General features: G+C 41.3%; 1 protein-coding gene across 2 annotated transcripts; it reads left to right on the top strand.

The window, feature by feature from the left end:
• The first annotated feature begins 3331 nt into the window (after positions 1–3331).
• ppp1r21 (protein phosphatase 1, regulatory subunit 21) lies at positions 3332–16119 on the top strand. Of its 2 annotated transcripts, none has more exons than XM_068568398.1 (22): positions 3332–4043; positions 5214–5282; positions 5938–6054; positions 6285–6386; positions 6498–6662; positions 6744–6802; positions 7132–7226; positions 7447–7499; positions 8496–8645; positions 8787–8888; positions 8990–9078; positions 9179–9315; positions 9631–9723; positions 10262–10389; positions 10991–11140; positions 11960–12052; positions 12500–12754; positions 13134–13169; positions 13294–13410; positions 14047–14145; positions 14248–14376; positions 15029–16119. In XM_068568398.1, the coding sequence occupies exons 1-22, from the start codon at positions 3984–3986 to the stop codon at positions 15056–15058; spliced, it is 2328 nt and encodes a 775-aa protein (XP_068424499.1). In that variant the 5' UTR covers positions 3332–3983; the 3' UTR covers positions 15059–16119. The 2 variants fall into 2 exon arrangements, with proteins under 2 accessions (XP_068424499.1, XP_068424498.1); XM_068568397.1 differs by having other exon boundaries at positions 5938–6084.
• The last annotated feature ends 248 nt before the right edge of the window (positions 16120–16367 follow it).

Raw genomic sequence — 16367 nt, 5'->3', positions numbered from 1 at the left:
TATAGCTCATTTGCTGTTTGCTGATCCTGTGGCAAAGCTAATTCACAACTTGAGGGAGGGTGTGTTTTGTTTTAGTTAAAAATAAAAAAATGAGAAAGGTGCAGATCATGGTGCATATTCCAGTGTAAAGAACAAGAGAGGGGCAGTATATGGCCAGACAGAGCTGGAAGCTCGAAGACATTATGTTGGGCCCACAGTTCTTGCTGGCCACAAGTGTTTCGTCCTTGCTCTTCCTCCTCAAACAAAATAAGGAAGTGCCCGCTCTCTTCTCAAGCTGTGAAAAAGAGTGTTTATTGTCAGTTGATTGCATGCAGTTTACTGAGGGGAAGTTGCGAGCCGCTTGTGTAAAAGGCCACAATTCTCATGTGAGCTTTTAAAAAGGCTGTACACTGGCAGCGTACAATACAAGGTAGCATGGAAGCTCAGAGGGGCAACAAACGGAACATCGTAATATTTCTTCCCGCAGCACTAGATCACATTGTCACAGTGACTGTTAGTGTAGCATGCATGATCAGTGCCAAACATCTTCTTGTGCCACTGATGTAAAAGTGCAAAGGGCAGTGGTAACTTAATTCCACTGCTGCCACAAGGCAGTTGTGAAAGCAACAATGCCCTATAGTTTTCTGAATCATCCGAACAGGAAATGGGAGAGGACGCTGGTCAGTGCAGTGACTTAACCAGTCTCTTGGGTTATTTTTGTAGCTTTAGAGTGAGAATTGCTCTTAGCAGAGTAAGCTGCAGTTCTCAGAAGTAATACTTGCATACACTGGTCTTGTTTCGCTGTGAAAAAAAGAACAAATTGTTGTTCATTAATCATCACCTTATTTATGACATTAATTTATGGGTTTATTGAATGCAAAGTCTATCAAACACTGGTCATTTGAAACGAGTGACTAGGCACATTTATTGTTCTCCCTTTTGTAAACTCCACTTAATAAGTATTTTGTTTTTCTCCTTGTCTTTATTTACAGCAATACAACTTATTTTTCTTTCACTATGTTATAGTGATTAAGTATTTTGCCAATGTCTATTGTTTTTAGAGCGGGTGTTTTTTTTTTTTTTCAATCTAACCATGACTGCCAGGTTTTCTTGATGTTTTGTTTTGCTTTTTGTTAGGCTGGATAGTTTATTAACATTGATCCTGAAACTTTTTGTTGCCAAAATTGATGCACAGCTGGGGTATAAACTTTAAGATGGACACATTCCCCATGTACTGCAGAAGCTCATTGACGAAGATTGAATCATTTTATTTTTTTCTACATTTGTCTCATGTTAATGTTTAGATATTGTGACTAAGTTGTCACAAATTGAATATTGGCTTTCGGTCTCATCACAGATTGGAGCCTTTAAAAAAAACAAAAAAAAACGACTGCCACTCATAACTCATGCTTTCAGGTATATTATGGGAAGTTGAAAACTAGACTCACATGACCTGAGTCAGGTCTGTGGATGAGCCACCTAAACATTTAGGCGTCCAACTCAAAACCCAGTTCTTCATTGCTCGACAGCTGTTAATGACTATTGATTATGCGATTCTCAATTTCTGTTGCAGTTATTAAGGGTATGATGAACATTTTCGTTGCATTTGACAAAGTTGCCAACCCAGTATCAGTTTGTGTCAGTTGTCTGCCATGTCTATTGGACTGACACACCTTTTGGTTTTTGTACGCTAACCTCTGTTGATAAAATGTTTATAAGATTTATTTTCGCCAAAGATATGCAATTGCATTATATATGGTATTACAAAATATTAATAAAAACCTGTTCTTGTTTTCACTGTCTTTTTCATTCGAGTCAGAGCAGCTCAGTTTCAACATTTCATCTCGGAAAATAAGACTCGACACATTTTTTTGCCCTCCAAACTCCTTCGCAACATAAGAGTGCCATCTTGTTACATTAGGAGCCTACATGAGCGAACTCTTTTGATCAACATTGCCACCTGCTGTGAAGGCCACAAGATTGAAGTTCTTGTAATAGTCTATTCTTTAGAATAGCTACCTTCTCCATGTGGCTGCTTTCTCAGTTTTCCCATAACCATGTTAGAGCTAGCAAATATTTCCCACCAAGACTAGCAGCAGTTCGGAGCTGTTTTGACTGCACTCGCTGAGCGTGGCACTACGTGTGGCGGCTCCACCACACTTTCTATTTTTCTTCTTGCAGAGTCTTTTGATTGCACCACCATGGCGGGCTGCCAGAAATGCACCTCGCATTAATGTAAATTCCAGGGACGTGCCAGTGATGGATGCATCATCAGATGTCCTAACGACACTCTCCGCTGTAAGTTAATTAGTCATGGAGGACTGTGGGATGAACACAGTGTGACCCTGAACAAGGGCTTGTCTGACTAGCCTCGGGTCCATTGGCACAGCTCTATTGTTCAATAGAGTCCTGTGTGTGGAGGGGAAGAGGGGGGCTTCTCCCCACTGACTGCCTCAATTCAGCTGGAAACCAGAGCAGCATCACCTCCCCCCCTCCCACACGGCCCTAGCAACCACGCCACGCCGACAGTTGCCAGGCAACCAGACAATGCTGGAGCCACTGGCTGTGGCGTGCGTGTCAGAGTTTGTGTTTTGCCTGTGTGTGTTTGTGCGGTCAAGATCAGGAACAGTGAAACAGCAGCAGAGGAAATGTTTGTCTTTGGTTCAAAACATTCGAGCAAAGCCCTTTGTGTCGCACATTTTAATGGCCGATAAAATAAAAATGTAGTTATAACTTCTTCTTTGGAAATTAGAAGAAATGGTTATAGTTTTGCGGTGAAAATATATGTAGAGATTATTCTGGATTAGGTGAAATTAATCTTGTAGGATTTGAGCCGTGATGGCTGCATTAGCAGCATGTCATTTCACTTCTAAATGAGGTCATGTGCATTTTAAAGGAGAATCACAGAGACTGTCTTTCACAGAGCTGCAACCCGCTTGTGATTTCTGACCTTGTTTTTGTAAATGCAACCACACTCAAACTCAGCAGTAAACAATTTAGCCGAGGCATCACTGCACCAAATTGAAAATGGCTTTAGTTCTAGTTTACAGGGAGAGGACATTATGTTAATTAATATAGTATTTATTTCATGTCTCACTAATTATTATATCAACTACTATTATATCATATTTATTAATGCCAGTGTTGAAATGCTTTATTACAGTAAGTAATACAAGTCAAAGTAAATACATTATCAAGTATAAAAACATAAAAAGTACTCATGAAGAACTGTCCCTTTTAGAGCGTTATTTTATTTTTCATCTAACGTTATATCTATCCAACGCTAGACGGCGCCATGTTTACACCAGCTCACCACTTCTCTATGTCCTGACCTATGACCTCTGCGCTTGCGTCTGTGGTCGGCGTCGGTTCTCGTTTGAGGAAGCTGTTGCTTCTCATAAAATGGGTTGCTTCAGACGAATGGCTGTCACGGCTGTTTGATTAGCTCGGCAGCAGCCATGCGCACTCAGTAGCGGGCTTTGCGGACGCGGCGGGCTGTGCGGCCGCTGTCATATGTCACATGCGCTACTCGGTGTCAGGATTTGTTTTGCTACAAGCTAGTTAGCCGTTGGCTAAGTTAGTCAGCGAAGCTATCTAGCTAGCGCTAGCTCTGTTCCCGCTGATGGTGTGACTTAAAAAAAGAAAAAAAGAGAAGCAGTTGCTGTCAAGTCGGAACAACATCCGGTTATACATTAGCGTAAATCGGACTTATTTCCCCGGGACTCACGTCCGTCCTGTGACTATGTTTTCGAGGATAGTTTTCCAAAGTAACGGAACAAGCCGCCCCGAAGCATTGACGTTAAACGACAACTGTGAGCTAGCCAACCCGAGCTGGCCGGCACTGAGCTAACCGGCGTCAACCGTCAACGTTCCGTACAGCCGGCAGCGTGAGGCGCGAGCTACCTGACGGTTCCACCAGTGGATACAGCTCGCGTGGACACTGTCCGTATTTCTAACTTCAACGTTTTAGCTACTGGTGATAACTTGAAACGTGTCCAGCGAAAATGGCTAACGTTACAGATCTTCAAACGAAATACAGCAAGCTGGCACAGGAGTACTCCAAGGTAAAATATGGGCCTTTTGTTATTTCATTTAATGTTAATGCCGTTAAGGTAGTTGTCATTGTTAAACACACCGTTAACTAGCTAGCTGACTGCTGACAAGGCTGGATCTCAGACGCATTAGCGTTAGCCACCTGCTAATACAATTATCAATATGCTCCTGAAATCAATGCTACCTTAACATGTTTACTCGCATACGACCTTTTACTGGAGTGCAATCCGTAGTAAAAGCTATACACAGAGCTGTGGTCAGTGCAAAGAAATGCACTCAACACTGGGTAATTAGGTTACATATGTCATATGAACCTAACTAATGAACTCTGGGTAACACATTACACTCGCAATAAAGCCTTCATGAACTTTGTTTTGTTTGTTTTTTCAAAGCGGTTGATTTGTGCTGCAGTTGAATTTTATTTGCTTAGACTGAGTCTGTTTTTTTTTATTAGAAAAGTCTACAAAGATAATACAATATAATTCAAAGACCCGTAAACTACAAAATGCACCGAACATATCAATAAACACGACCCCTCTGAAAGAAACAGTGTGAACAAACACTGATGTGAAGGTTGGGTAATATACATGTTGATAACTGAGTGTACACTGATTTGATATTGTAATAGGTGAAACTGGTTTTTCAGGATTGTGGTTATAGTGTCATGTCTAAGATTGAATGTGACGACCAAAGCAGCTAAAGGTCCTACTGGGTTCTGCTTGTCAACATTTGGTAATTTGTTAACAAGTGACAGTATAACCTGTGAGTCTGCATTTACTCTTGGCTGTTTGTGCCCTTTGTTTCTGTGTCAGCTGACAGCACTGGGAGTATGTGCTGTTTCCTGTTCAACTCTGATCACCCCGTTAGCCAAGCACCATATCCTGCTCAGGAAGTGCTGACTATGTTGCTGTCATACATACTGCCGATATGCTGAATAAAGTTTGTGTTTAAAGGCCACTAGACAGTCAGAAAACAGCATTGAGTTTTAATTATTTTGGTGACTGTTCTCTTCATGTTATACAGACTAGGACGAATGAACAGCAACCTCCCACAAGCATATGACATATGAGATTGTCTGTGGAAAGACACATGTGTTTTCAGTTTATAGATGTGGCATACAAATGATTATTTCTTACTATTCTACAATTTTTTTTTTAAAATTGTGTCTCTGTTTTTCTCAGCTTCGGGCCCAGAACCAGGTGCTGAAGAAGGCAGTTGTGGATGAACAGGCCAACTCTGTCTCATTTAAGGTAGTGACTTAGAAAACAACAACAAATATCATGACGCACAGCTGTTATGTCCAATTTTACTCCTGATGGTGGCTTTATAAATCAGCCACAACTTTAATGTTTTGGGTGTTCCAGATCATATTATGAACTGTGATCCATCATCAGGTTGCCAGGGTAATCTTAGAGCCTAAATGAGAAGTGTTGTCGATGACAACATTTTAAAATTTTCTAAATGCATCCAGATGGTCACCTGATCTTACTATTACTTATTTTAATCTTGCTAGTATTGCTGGATTTGCACAATGTCATTGCGCAACCCTTATTTAATTTGTTGGTTTTCTCTCGTCCTGAACAATTCACTCTGCATAACTGCAGTATTTAGATTATACCAATTCAGTCTGGTACTTTGCTCCGCTACACAGTGTGTGACAAAAATGACTCCACCAGGGTCTGGACAAACTCTTTTCCACAGTGTCATCAACGGTTTTGGTAGGGGGTTAAAATACAAATGTGAAACCTTTCTGGAAGAATCATCCTCAAATGATTCTCATGACAAAATGTCTTTGACAACATTGTCATGGTTAGAGGTAGTGATTTGCTCAAGGTGCTGCTGGTTGGTGAGAAGACATGTACAGCAAGTTGATAGGCCACATGTGTTTGTCATTATCTTCTTCAGGAGCAGCTTAAGCAGAGGGACCAGAGCCTCAGGAAGCAGGAGCAGGAGATGGACAGTCTCAGCTTCAGGAACCAACAGCTGGCCAAAAGGGTGGAGCTGCTTCAAGAGGAACTTGCTGTCAGTGAATCCAAGGGCAAAAAGGGGAAGGTGATCATGAGGGAAATTAAGGAAGAGCCTACACAGTTGTGTAGAGGGAACAGGATGTATTCATATATACATGAAATTGATATGCTAGCAAAAAACATGCATGATTATGACATTTGCAAACTCAATAATGTGCATCAATAAACCCTAATGTACCAAAAGCAGAAGATCACAATTAACAGTCCCTGTTGTGTCTCATCCAGAGCAAAGCAGACTCTCCATCACAGCATGGTCTCGAGACTCAAAGTGTTTTCGACGAGGACCTGCAGAAAAAGATAGAAGAAAATGAGCGACTTCATATCCAAGTAAGCACCCACGTTATGTTTGGATTGGTCTTTCATGGTTCTCTTCATACAGTTAATGTGCTGGTGGGGCCATGCATGTAATAGGCTTATTTTCTGCTGTCCATGCATTAGTTCTACGACGCAGATGAACAGCACAGGAAGCAGGAGGCTGAGTTGACGACTCGACTGCAGGACCTGGAAAAAGACTCCAAGCAGCACCAGGCTGTTGTGGACGGACTCACCACTAAGTACATGGAAACAGTTGAGCGTCTGCAAAGTGACAAGGCTCGTTTAGAGGTAGAGGAGGAAGATGAAGTACATTATGTCATTGTACATTTTAATGAAGTTTATTAGAATATGTGTATTGTCTTCTGACAGGTGAAAGCTCAAACTCTGGAGAGGGAAGCAAAAGAGTGCAGATTGCGAACAGAAGAGTGGTACATTCTCCTTTTTATTCATGGTTTGAGAATGATTTAATTCATTAGTGTGGTGTCAGAAAACCAGAAGGGCAATTTGCATATAGGAAGTACATACAGTGTGCATTAATAGTTAGATAAACCCCACGAGTAGATGCATGTAAAAAAATCATGCCATCAGTGGTAAAATGATCTGTGAACTGTATTATGATTTATTTTTTAAATCAACCATTTGAATATACAGTTTACATTATGCATCTAGTTGTAATTCTCAAAAACTATTACAATTGATTTACCAAGTATAATGCATAGTTTCATCTATTAAACCTTTTTTTGCTCTCTTTCGGCAGTCAGCAGCAGCTGAGGCGGTGCCAGTCAGAGCTCAACAGACAGGTGAAACAGAGCAGCACTGTTATCCAGGAGAAAGTGCCCTTTAATGACACCAGTGAGTATCTCTGATCTACCATATAGAGCAGACTTTAATTTGAGAACATGTAGGTCGCCATAACACCATTCTACCCAGGAGTAAATATCCCAAACTGTAATATTGCACTCAAGGAGGCAAGAGGCTAAACCATTTAAGCTATATTTGTCGAGTCAATAAAATGCAGTGCAGACACTGTGGATCTGTTCTGGTTTGACGGCCTTTCTCTTCTACCCTGCAGAATTTGGTGACTACAATAGCCTAAATGTGCCACCACACAATCGAAGGCACCAGGTGAGTGAGGAAGCAAAACCAATTTTTGTTTTTATTTGTTTATAGTGCGCTTGCATTCAATTGGATCCTTCCTTAAGCTAATTTAATATTGTCTAAAATTACAATTACCATTTCCCCAGCAATTATTAAATGTATATTTTTTATATTTGTGTGTGTGTGTGTATATATGTGTGTGTGTATATATATATATATATATATATATATATATATATATATATATATATATATATATATATATATATATATATATATATATATATATATATATATATACACATATATATATGTGTGTGTATATATATATATATATATATATATATATATATATATATATATATACACACACACACACACACACACACACACACACACACACCAGTTTCTCAAATCCACATTTTCATCATTTTAAACCTTTTGCAAAAAAAACATTGTTTTGTTTATTAATTAATGGCTAAGGATTCTGACAGTAATGCGAAATTATTCTCAAACTTCAGTAAACGTGGTCGATAGCAACGCATTTGTGGATTATTTCGTTACTTTTGTATTTTATAACTCAATTGCTGAATTATGGTATTGTACAATAGAAGGCCACTGCTCTTATTAACAGACCATTCCTATGGAGACAGTTGTGTTCTCCATACATAACAAGGGGGCTATTTTTAGCAGATAAAATGTTTTGTTTTACCAGACCAACAGTACAAAATACTGTAATATAATTTAAATGACTATCACTTAAAACAAAAAAATGCAGCAAATCCACACAATTTAGAAGCTGGACCCAGTAAAGGTTTAATATATTTTCTTAAAATGTAATCAAATTATTAATCAGCTATCAAAAAAAGTTGCAGATGAAAATAAAAAAGATTACTAATCAAATTATTACCAAATAGTTTGGAAGAAATACATCTGATACTATATGTCATACATTTGTTCACAGAGCTGAAACTCTTCAGAGACAAAACTAAAACATAGCGCGTGTTCTTTCTGTGGTTGCAGCTTAAAGCCCGGGACGTGGCAGGTCAGGCCCTGAGCTTTATTCAGGACCTGGTGGCTGCTCTGTTGAACTTCCACTCGTATACAGAACAGAGAGTGCACATCTACCCCCTCGACTCCTCCATTGAACCCATTTCCCCGCTGAACCAGAAGGTGAGGCAACCGACAGAAGAAATACAAACTGCTTTTTATATAACAGATGTACATTTACTACGTCAACAAGTGGCAGTGGTTTTGCATATAGAATGAATTGTAATCAGTGTACAAGTTTAAATAGTTTCTCTGTCTACTTAGTTTTCTCAGTTTCTCCATGAGAATGCAGCTTATGTGCGCCCCCTGGAGGATGGCTTTTTACAATTACACCAAAGCATCACAGAGGACACCGTCACAGTACTGGTGAGTGGTTTTTGGACAGGGACATTGTGTGTGGGCTTGTTTATGATGCTTGCTAACAGACAATCGCCAACTGCGTTCTTTTTGATTTTCTTGAATTGAAGGAGACTGTGGTTAAGCTGAAGAGCTTTGCTGATAATTTCTCCTCATACACCCACTTTCTGCAAAAGATTCTTCCCTATCAGCTAAAAAGGTCAGTGCTTCACACATATGAAACCGTGTGTGTGTGTGTGTTTGGGGGGAGGGTGGTGGAAATGTGCGAGTAAGGCTGTATTGATCTTCTCTCTTTTCAGCCTAGAAGAAGAGTGCAATACACCTCTTTGTACGGCTGCCCTTATTGCGATAAACCAGGAGTTGCAGAGGGACATGAAGAAAGTGACTTCTGTGTTTGATAAGCTGCAGAGCTACATTAAGCTTTTGGCCTTACCCAGTAAGTTAAGATTAAAAATACATATGTGACACATTAGTTCATAGAGCTGATGGTTTTAGAGGTGGATTGTTTGTTTATGTAGTTGTTGCTTAAGGTGGCAGGTTTGTGCCCTGAGCTTTATTCAGGAGCTGGTGAACATTTGCTTTCCTTCTGTCCATCATCACAGTTATTTTTTGATTTAGAAAAGTAACATAAACATGTATGTTTTTGAAGGTAATGGTATTTTAAAGTAGCTTGTTTTTATGGAAAGAACGGTTGCTGCTGTGAAGTGATCCACGATGCTTATTTGACAAATGTGTGAAATGTGTCTCTCAGGCGTTCGGCAGGATGCCATGCCACAGAGCAGCACCTCCGCTGTCTTCACCCAGCTAGCTGCCTGCCTACACAGTCTTCATGATGCCATTAAAGGTGAGCAGCACCGCAAGACATTTTTCATCCACCGCCTTCCGCAACCAGTGTGACGCAGCACAACGCTTCCTTATCCCCCTCACTGCTGTTGCCATTTATAAAAGTCAGACTCATTTTCAGTTTTCACCACGATACCCGCCAGCCCATATTTTGAAGTGCAAATATCCAGCATCCACCACACTGCGACGTGAAATGGAATTATAATTTAGTGCTCTCTGGCATAGAAGAGTCACTTGTGTTCAGATGACACATTAGCTGAGTGGAAATGTGTTTATACAATGAGGACCCTTGTCTTGGTACTTGTGGGGACATTGATTGTGGTCAAATATCCTTTAAAGACATGCAGTTTTACTCTATGAAATACAATTGCATCATTTACACACCAATCAATAAAGGTGCGTCACAAAACTGCTGCCTTTTGATCTCAAAAGATGATAGAAATGTAATATGTTGCTTTTGAAGCTGAAGAAGACACTCAAAGCCAACAGATGCTGTAAATGCTCCTCCTGCTGTTCTGTTTTCCTCCCCCTGCTTGCAGAGATGTCAAAGCACTATACCCAGAAGGCCAGCTTTGAGCAGGAGCTCCCCACCATCACCCAGAAGCTCTGCACCACCACCGAGTGCCTGCTGGGGTCTTTAGGCTCTCTGACCAGCAGCACTGGCAAGGTATGGCCAACAGGGGGCAGGCTGCAGCCAAGTTTATTTTCCCTAAAACATGTTCAAACAGCGCATGTTATCTGTCGATGGTGTGAAGCACAAAAGCTTAATTGCAAATAGCGGTGAGATTTCACTGCAACTGGAATTGGTCATTTTGCCACCACAGATCAAAAGAACTCGGGTTGGTGGCCGTTCCATTTTCAAAGATTCTGTCTAACTCACAGTTTGTACCGCTGCGTCCCGGTCTGAGGAAAGGGGGGAAAAAAAGATTTCTCTTTGTGAATCAAGTGATGCGTCGGCTGAGGCGTGTCTGCTGACAGCGGGTTGTGGTGCCGAATAACAGGCTGGCACATGATGTGTGGAGTGAGCCTCTTTTAAAGAGTGATCATCTCTGCAGGCAAAAGCTTAATTGCTCAGACATTTATCATCCTGGACACTTGGCGGAGTGATAATCTTTCTCGTGAACACACTGGTTAATTTGAGGCTCAACAGAATGCTGAGTAGCTGCATTGAGAAATGTGGGCATAATTAGTGTGTCTTTAAATAAGGAGGCTGCAAGGATCTCTTTCATTTTAATGATACAATACATTATGTCACCGTTTTGTTGCAGATTGCTACTTTCTTTAGCAACAACTTGGACTTCTTCACATCATCCGGCTACAGTCCAAGAGGCAGCACAGTAGCACTCAACCCTTTGCAAGCAGAGAATATGTTGGCCAACAAAAAAAAAGCCGCTGCCTACATACATGCTATCAAACAGGTCAGTATATGCTTATATCTGATGATTATTTCCAGGCTAATTATACAATGTGACTGAGCCTTTGCAGTTAAAGCCCCGAGACTTTTGGAATATTGTGCACATTGAGATTACAAAGCCAACATCTTGTTTTGTTTTTCTTTTCTTTTCATTTAAAAGAACTTTGGTAAAGTTACTATGAGGAACTTTTAACTGGTTATAAAATGGTCTCAATGTAATACTGAAACCTCTCTATAACCTATCTGAGTAGACAAGATCATCAGCATTCACTATTTTTATATAATTGTTAATTAATGCCCGCCATCGGTGCCACCGGGTCTGCATGAAATCAGATGAAATCATGAACCAGAAGTCACCAGAGGTTTTCAGCCCAGACTCCAGCAGCAACAAACCCAGTGTGGCAAGACCCAAGTTCGGCTTTGCTGCCACCTTGGACCTGCAGTCACAGAGCGCTCTGTGATGCACCAGAGGCTCCTCGTCTGCCTCGCTGCTTCGGCCACACCGACGCCACGTTGCTGAAGGCGCAGGCCTAATTGCTGGTCCTGCTCGAGGGTTAGGGAGGCAAAGAAGAACCATAACCAGGACTCAGTGGGGCAGACTGTCAGAAATTGCTGCAGTAGAACTAGAGATTTGAAGGGATTCTGGCGCTCGGCAACACTACCACTTCTGTCCACAGAGGACGCCTAACTTGACACAAAAAAAAAGTTCCTCATAGTAGTTTTAAGTTAATGCTATATTTTAAAAAAAAGGCATATTTTTTGTTTATTTATTTATGAATAACCGGTTTTCCACTATGCTTCCTGTTTTTGTTTATTTTTCCAGGACAGGCCGCAGTCTGTTCCATACAGAGAAGCCCTGTCAAACCGCCGTATACTCACAAGCTCCACTGAGAGCAGAGAAGGTCTCACTCAACAGGTATAAAACTCCGCTCCAAATTTCTTTATGGAAACCATTTTGTTGGTTAAATGCTCATACATTTTTAAGATTCTTCTGAATGATTTTTCAAAGAGACACCCAGTGGTATGTGGACAATGTGACCTTGTGTGAGTCATTGAGCCAGCCAGGTTTGGTTGCTTTAGAGACAAAAATAATAACTTGGAGGTTAAGCCCAAAATGGTTCCACATGCAATTATGTTTGTTGTGACTGCAGAACAGCACCATCAATAGTGAAAGAGTTGTTATAAAAGTGCAGAAATCTCAGTCTGAAAAATGATGATATGAAAAGACAACTGGACCTCATATTTTAGACATATTCTTGTATTAAAAAAAAGTGTTATAGAAAAGTCTCTGCCTGTCTATTACTGCTCCCTTTGCTCATCCCTCATCCCATCAGCTCACTGTCCTCTCCTCTCCTCCCTGTAGGTGCATCAGAGCCAGGACAAGATTGCTCGGCTGGAGCAGGAGAAGGAGCACTGGCTCCTGGAGGCCCAGCTGGGGAAGGTGCGGTTGGAAAAGGAGAACCAGCGCATTGCGGACCTGGAATCGCAGCTCGCAGCAGCTCTAGGGGGAAGTCCAAACTCCCATCCAGCTGCAGCCAGCACGCTCTCAGAAAGCCAAGAGGAAGCAGAGAAGGAGCAGAATGCTGTGGGGAAAGAAACTACGCTGTGCACCAGCCTGGTACAGTCGCTGCATTGGTTGCTGTGCTTGTTAGTTTTCGCTTGCAGTGGACATTTCTGCCCACGGCATTGGTGTCTGATTTGCTACAACAAAGGGAGCATTACTGCTCTTTTCTTGTAGCTCCCGCACAAAGCAAGTTTTTGCCTCCTAAAACTCAGACTTAAAATGTGCTGATGCTGCAGAATAGAAGAATACCTTTGTTTGAGCAAGTCAGTGCAGAGTTCACAGTGCAGTCACAATCCTTGGCAGTTTAACTCAGTAGTTGCTGTACCATTTGTGTTTTTATCTTTTATTGTTATTGTCTCTTGCACGGCTGGGTTTTCTAACACTCGTGATATGATAAAATTCTTGACATCATTTCTCTTTATCTTGTTACCAGGTTGGCATGTTGTGCACAACACCGACAGTTGAGCATGTGAGTTGTCACAGACCTAACCAATTGACATATTTAAATAACGAAAAACGTTTTTCAAATCATGATACTTCCCAGAAGTCAACAAGTCTTATCTGGGGGGGGATGTTGTGTCTGTGTTTGGCAGGTGGGAGACGAGGGGTCCCGGGAGCAGCTGATAAAGACTCACTACATGGCCAGAGTGGGAGAGCTCACCACCCAGCTCCAGATTTCAGACAGCAAAGCTGTGCATTTTCACTCTGAGGTGAAGCCCGAACTGCACTCCTTATCATTGCAAAGAACTCACTGTTTCATTGCACACAGTCTCTCTAACGTTATGTCACCTGGGGAGAGATATAGGAACTCTTACAAACTCCACCACGAAATGTCCAAATACATTCAGTGCAGAACAGTCACTTGTCCCTGCTCCCTCATGTGTACTATTTTTGTCTGCTTCTTTTAATTTGAGAACACAGGGCAAAGAAACTGAACAAGGAGTTAACCTTGTTTCTGTTTCCCTTCCTCTTTGTGCTCTGGGTGATAATGGAACTCAAAAAACATTTCCAGTGTTCTCTTCTTTTCTTTTTTTTACTGAGAAGCTGACACTTTATATTTTTAGCATTACGCTGAGCCTTGATCTGAATGTAGATACCTCTCTAAGGGACATCCGGTCGCATTGTGATTAACCGGAATGTCAGTCATCAACATTTTGTATCGTTGCAACAGGAACGCACCTGATCTTGAGTCTGTGTCTGGAATTAAACTGTCACTTTTTTAAAACCATTGGTACACTCAAATATCCCCATCACGCAGTACCTCCCTTTTTATTTCAACTTTTGAAAAAGATCTGTAAAGTGTGCTAGACATGCAGTTGTTAACGTTCCTTTTTCCCTTTTCCTAGTGTCGAGCTTTGGCCAAGAGATTAGCCATTGCGGAAAAATCCCGAGAGACTCTGAGCGAGGAGGTCAGACTGGCTAATCAGAACATCACACGCTTGCAGGTAAAAGGCAGACTCATTACCGAAAAGCTTCCTGTCTAAGTATAGACAGGAGCCTCCTCCCAACATAGGAGACACTCATTGTAACTGCTGTGTCTCGTACAGGACGAGCTGACTACAACGAAGAGGAGCTACGAAGACCAGCTCAGCATGATGAGCGACCACCTGTGTAGTATGAATGAGACGTTGAGCAAGCAGAGAGAAGAAATCGACACGCTCAAACTGGGCAGCAAGGTACAACTGTACCTTCCTCTCCTTGTCTGCCTTTTAATCTTTTTTTTGAATAAAAGGTCTTGTCAGAATTGTTGCCTTTCACAAATGTAGCTTCATGCTCAGGTTGGTTTTCAGCTGACTCAGGCTGTCAGTCTCCGTTTAAATAAATCTTAAAAACTCCGTCATTGAGAGTGGTGGGAATAAATCCCAGTGGTTTCAGGGAGTGTGAAGGATCATTTCAGGTTTGTCAGGGAAATGTGACATTGTAAAGTTTCTGTCAGTTATGAGGTGAAGTGGGAGGTCATTGGCGGTATTGTGGTTGCCGGTGGGGCCTGATGGGAAAAGCACCTGCTGGAACCATCTGAAGAAGTCGTTAAATGGGGCAGCAGAAAGAGGCCCGTTTTAAGCGTGCATGTTCCTGCTTGTGCGCACACAGATGGCTGCGTGTTGGGAAGTTGCAGGACGGAACATGTTAGTGAGTAAAGGTAGTGATTTTCTCCTGAAGGCAAGAAAGGCCAGCCTCAGCATGTTTGTTTTTTGTTTTTTTAGATTTTAAAACAGAATGTAAAAACGAATCTCAACTTGCGACACTCAGACGCAACACAGTTCTTAAAAATGTTGTACGAAATCTGGAAATAACTTGATCTTGTATTTTCTTTTCTGTTTTCTTCAGGGAAACTCAAAAAAGAACAAAAGCCGCTAACGCTGCCCTCTAAACTCTGGCTCCATTGTGGCACCACAAAGGGCACCTTGAGAGAAGATCTGGTCTGCGGAGCCTCCCAGTTTCACCAAACCACAGGACGGCTACATGAGCCTCAGATCCTTCCACTGTCAAGCAGTGGCAATACAAACTAATGGAGGCTTGAACACATTTAACTGAAGAAAGCTTCTCTCCCCTTTCTCCTTGTCACAGCACTGTTTTAACACATCATGATTTGCATTAAAAACTGTACAATAAGCTGCTGCTTGACCTTTTGGCCAAAGTGGAGTGGGAGAGAAACGGCTTCCTCTGAAAGGGACAGAGGAAGATAAACAGTGGGAACAGGCAAAGTTGGCTGTGCTCACTGAAGTCAAGACTTGAAGACCAAACCCTGTTGATCGGCGTGTGTGCTTTTCCTGCATTATACGTCCGCGTAAAAGAAAATGAAACTGCGCCTTTACAGCTCATCTGTTGGAGCAGACAAGCAGAGTAAATATTGGTGTGGCTGTTCGTGTGCAGTGTATCGTCTCATCATGTGACTGTGGCACAGGGCTTCACAACATGCAAGTATTGATTTACACATTGAAATTATTATTTTTAGATCAAATTTTAGATTATTTTTGCTCTATTGGTTCCCATAAAACCCCTTTACAACAGGCATTGGTCATAAGCTTCTCTAAAGAAGTGCTTTAAAACCTGAATGAACAACCAACAAAGACAAACTTGAATTCATTCCTCATTTTGGAAAATGTTCAGTCTTGTGAGAGCGGAGAAAAAGCGAGAAGAAAGGTCTGCCTCGAAGCACTGATTTTTTTTTTGTCTACCTAGACAAAAAGGGGAGGATGGACAAGTTTGAGCGTGTTTAATGGTGTCAGTCTGTTCTTGTGAAGTTGTAACAATAGTTGTTTTTATCACCAAAGTGTGGATGTGCACTCAAAAGCCTGGCGTGGCACAAATTCATGTTGTAATGTGTATGCACAAAAGGGTTAACGTGAATATACACTCGTTTAAAATCATGATATAATTGTAGTGTATCATTTCAAATAAATATATATATATATGTATATACATACACTCAAAGGCATTTATTCAGAGGTTACAAATGTTAATTTTCTACGAACTTTGGAAAACTCAGTCTTCAGCTAGTTTTTCTCCTGTATGCGAAAGTGTCATGGGAGGATTGGCCCATAATGCAACGGGTGCTTAGATAACCTGATGCATGAGTCATGGCGGAGTGCAATTAATGTTTACAGTAAAGGTACAACTTTGGTGTGTAGTGACATGAGGAAAATTAAAGAAAAGACCAACAGTG

The sequence above is a fragment of the Clinocottus analis genome, unplaced genomic scaffold, assembly GCF_023055335.1.
Source record: "Clinocottus analis isolate CAN_PGR_092001 unplaced genomic scaffold, fCliAna1.0.p SCAF_8, whole genome shotgun sequence".
Classification (NCBI taxonomy): Eukaryota; Metazoa; Chordata; class Actinopteri; order Perciformes; family Cottidae; genus Clinocottus; species Clinocottus analis.
The sequence above is the reverse complement of the archived record's forward strand: the minus strand, read 5'-3'. Positions and strand labels throughout refer to the sequence as shown.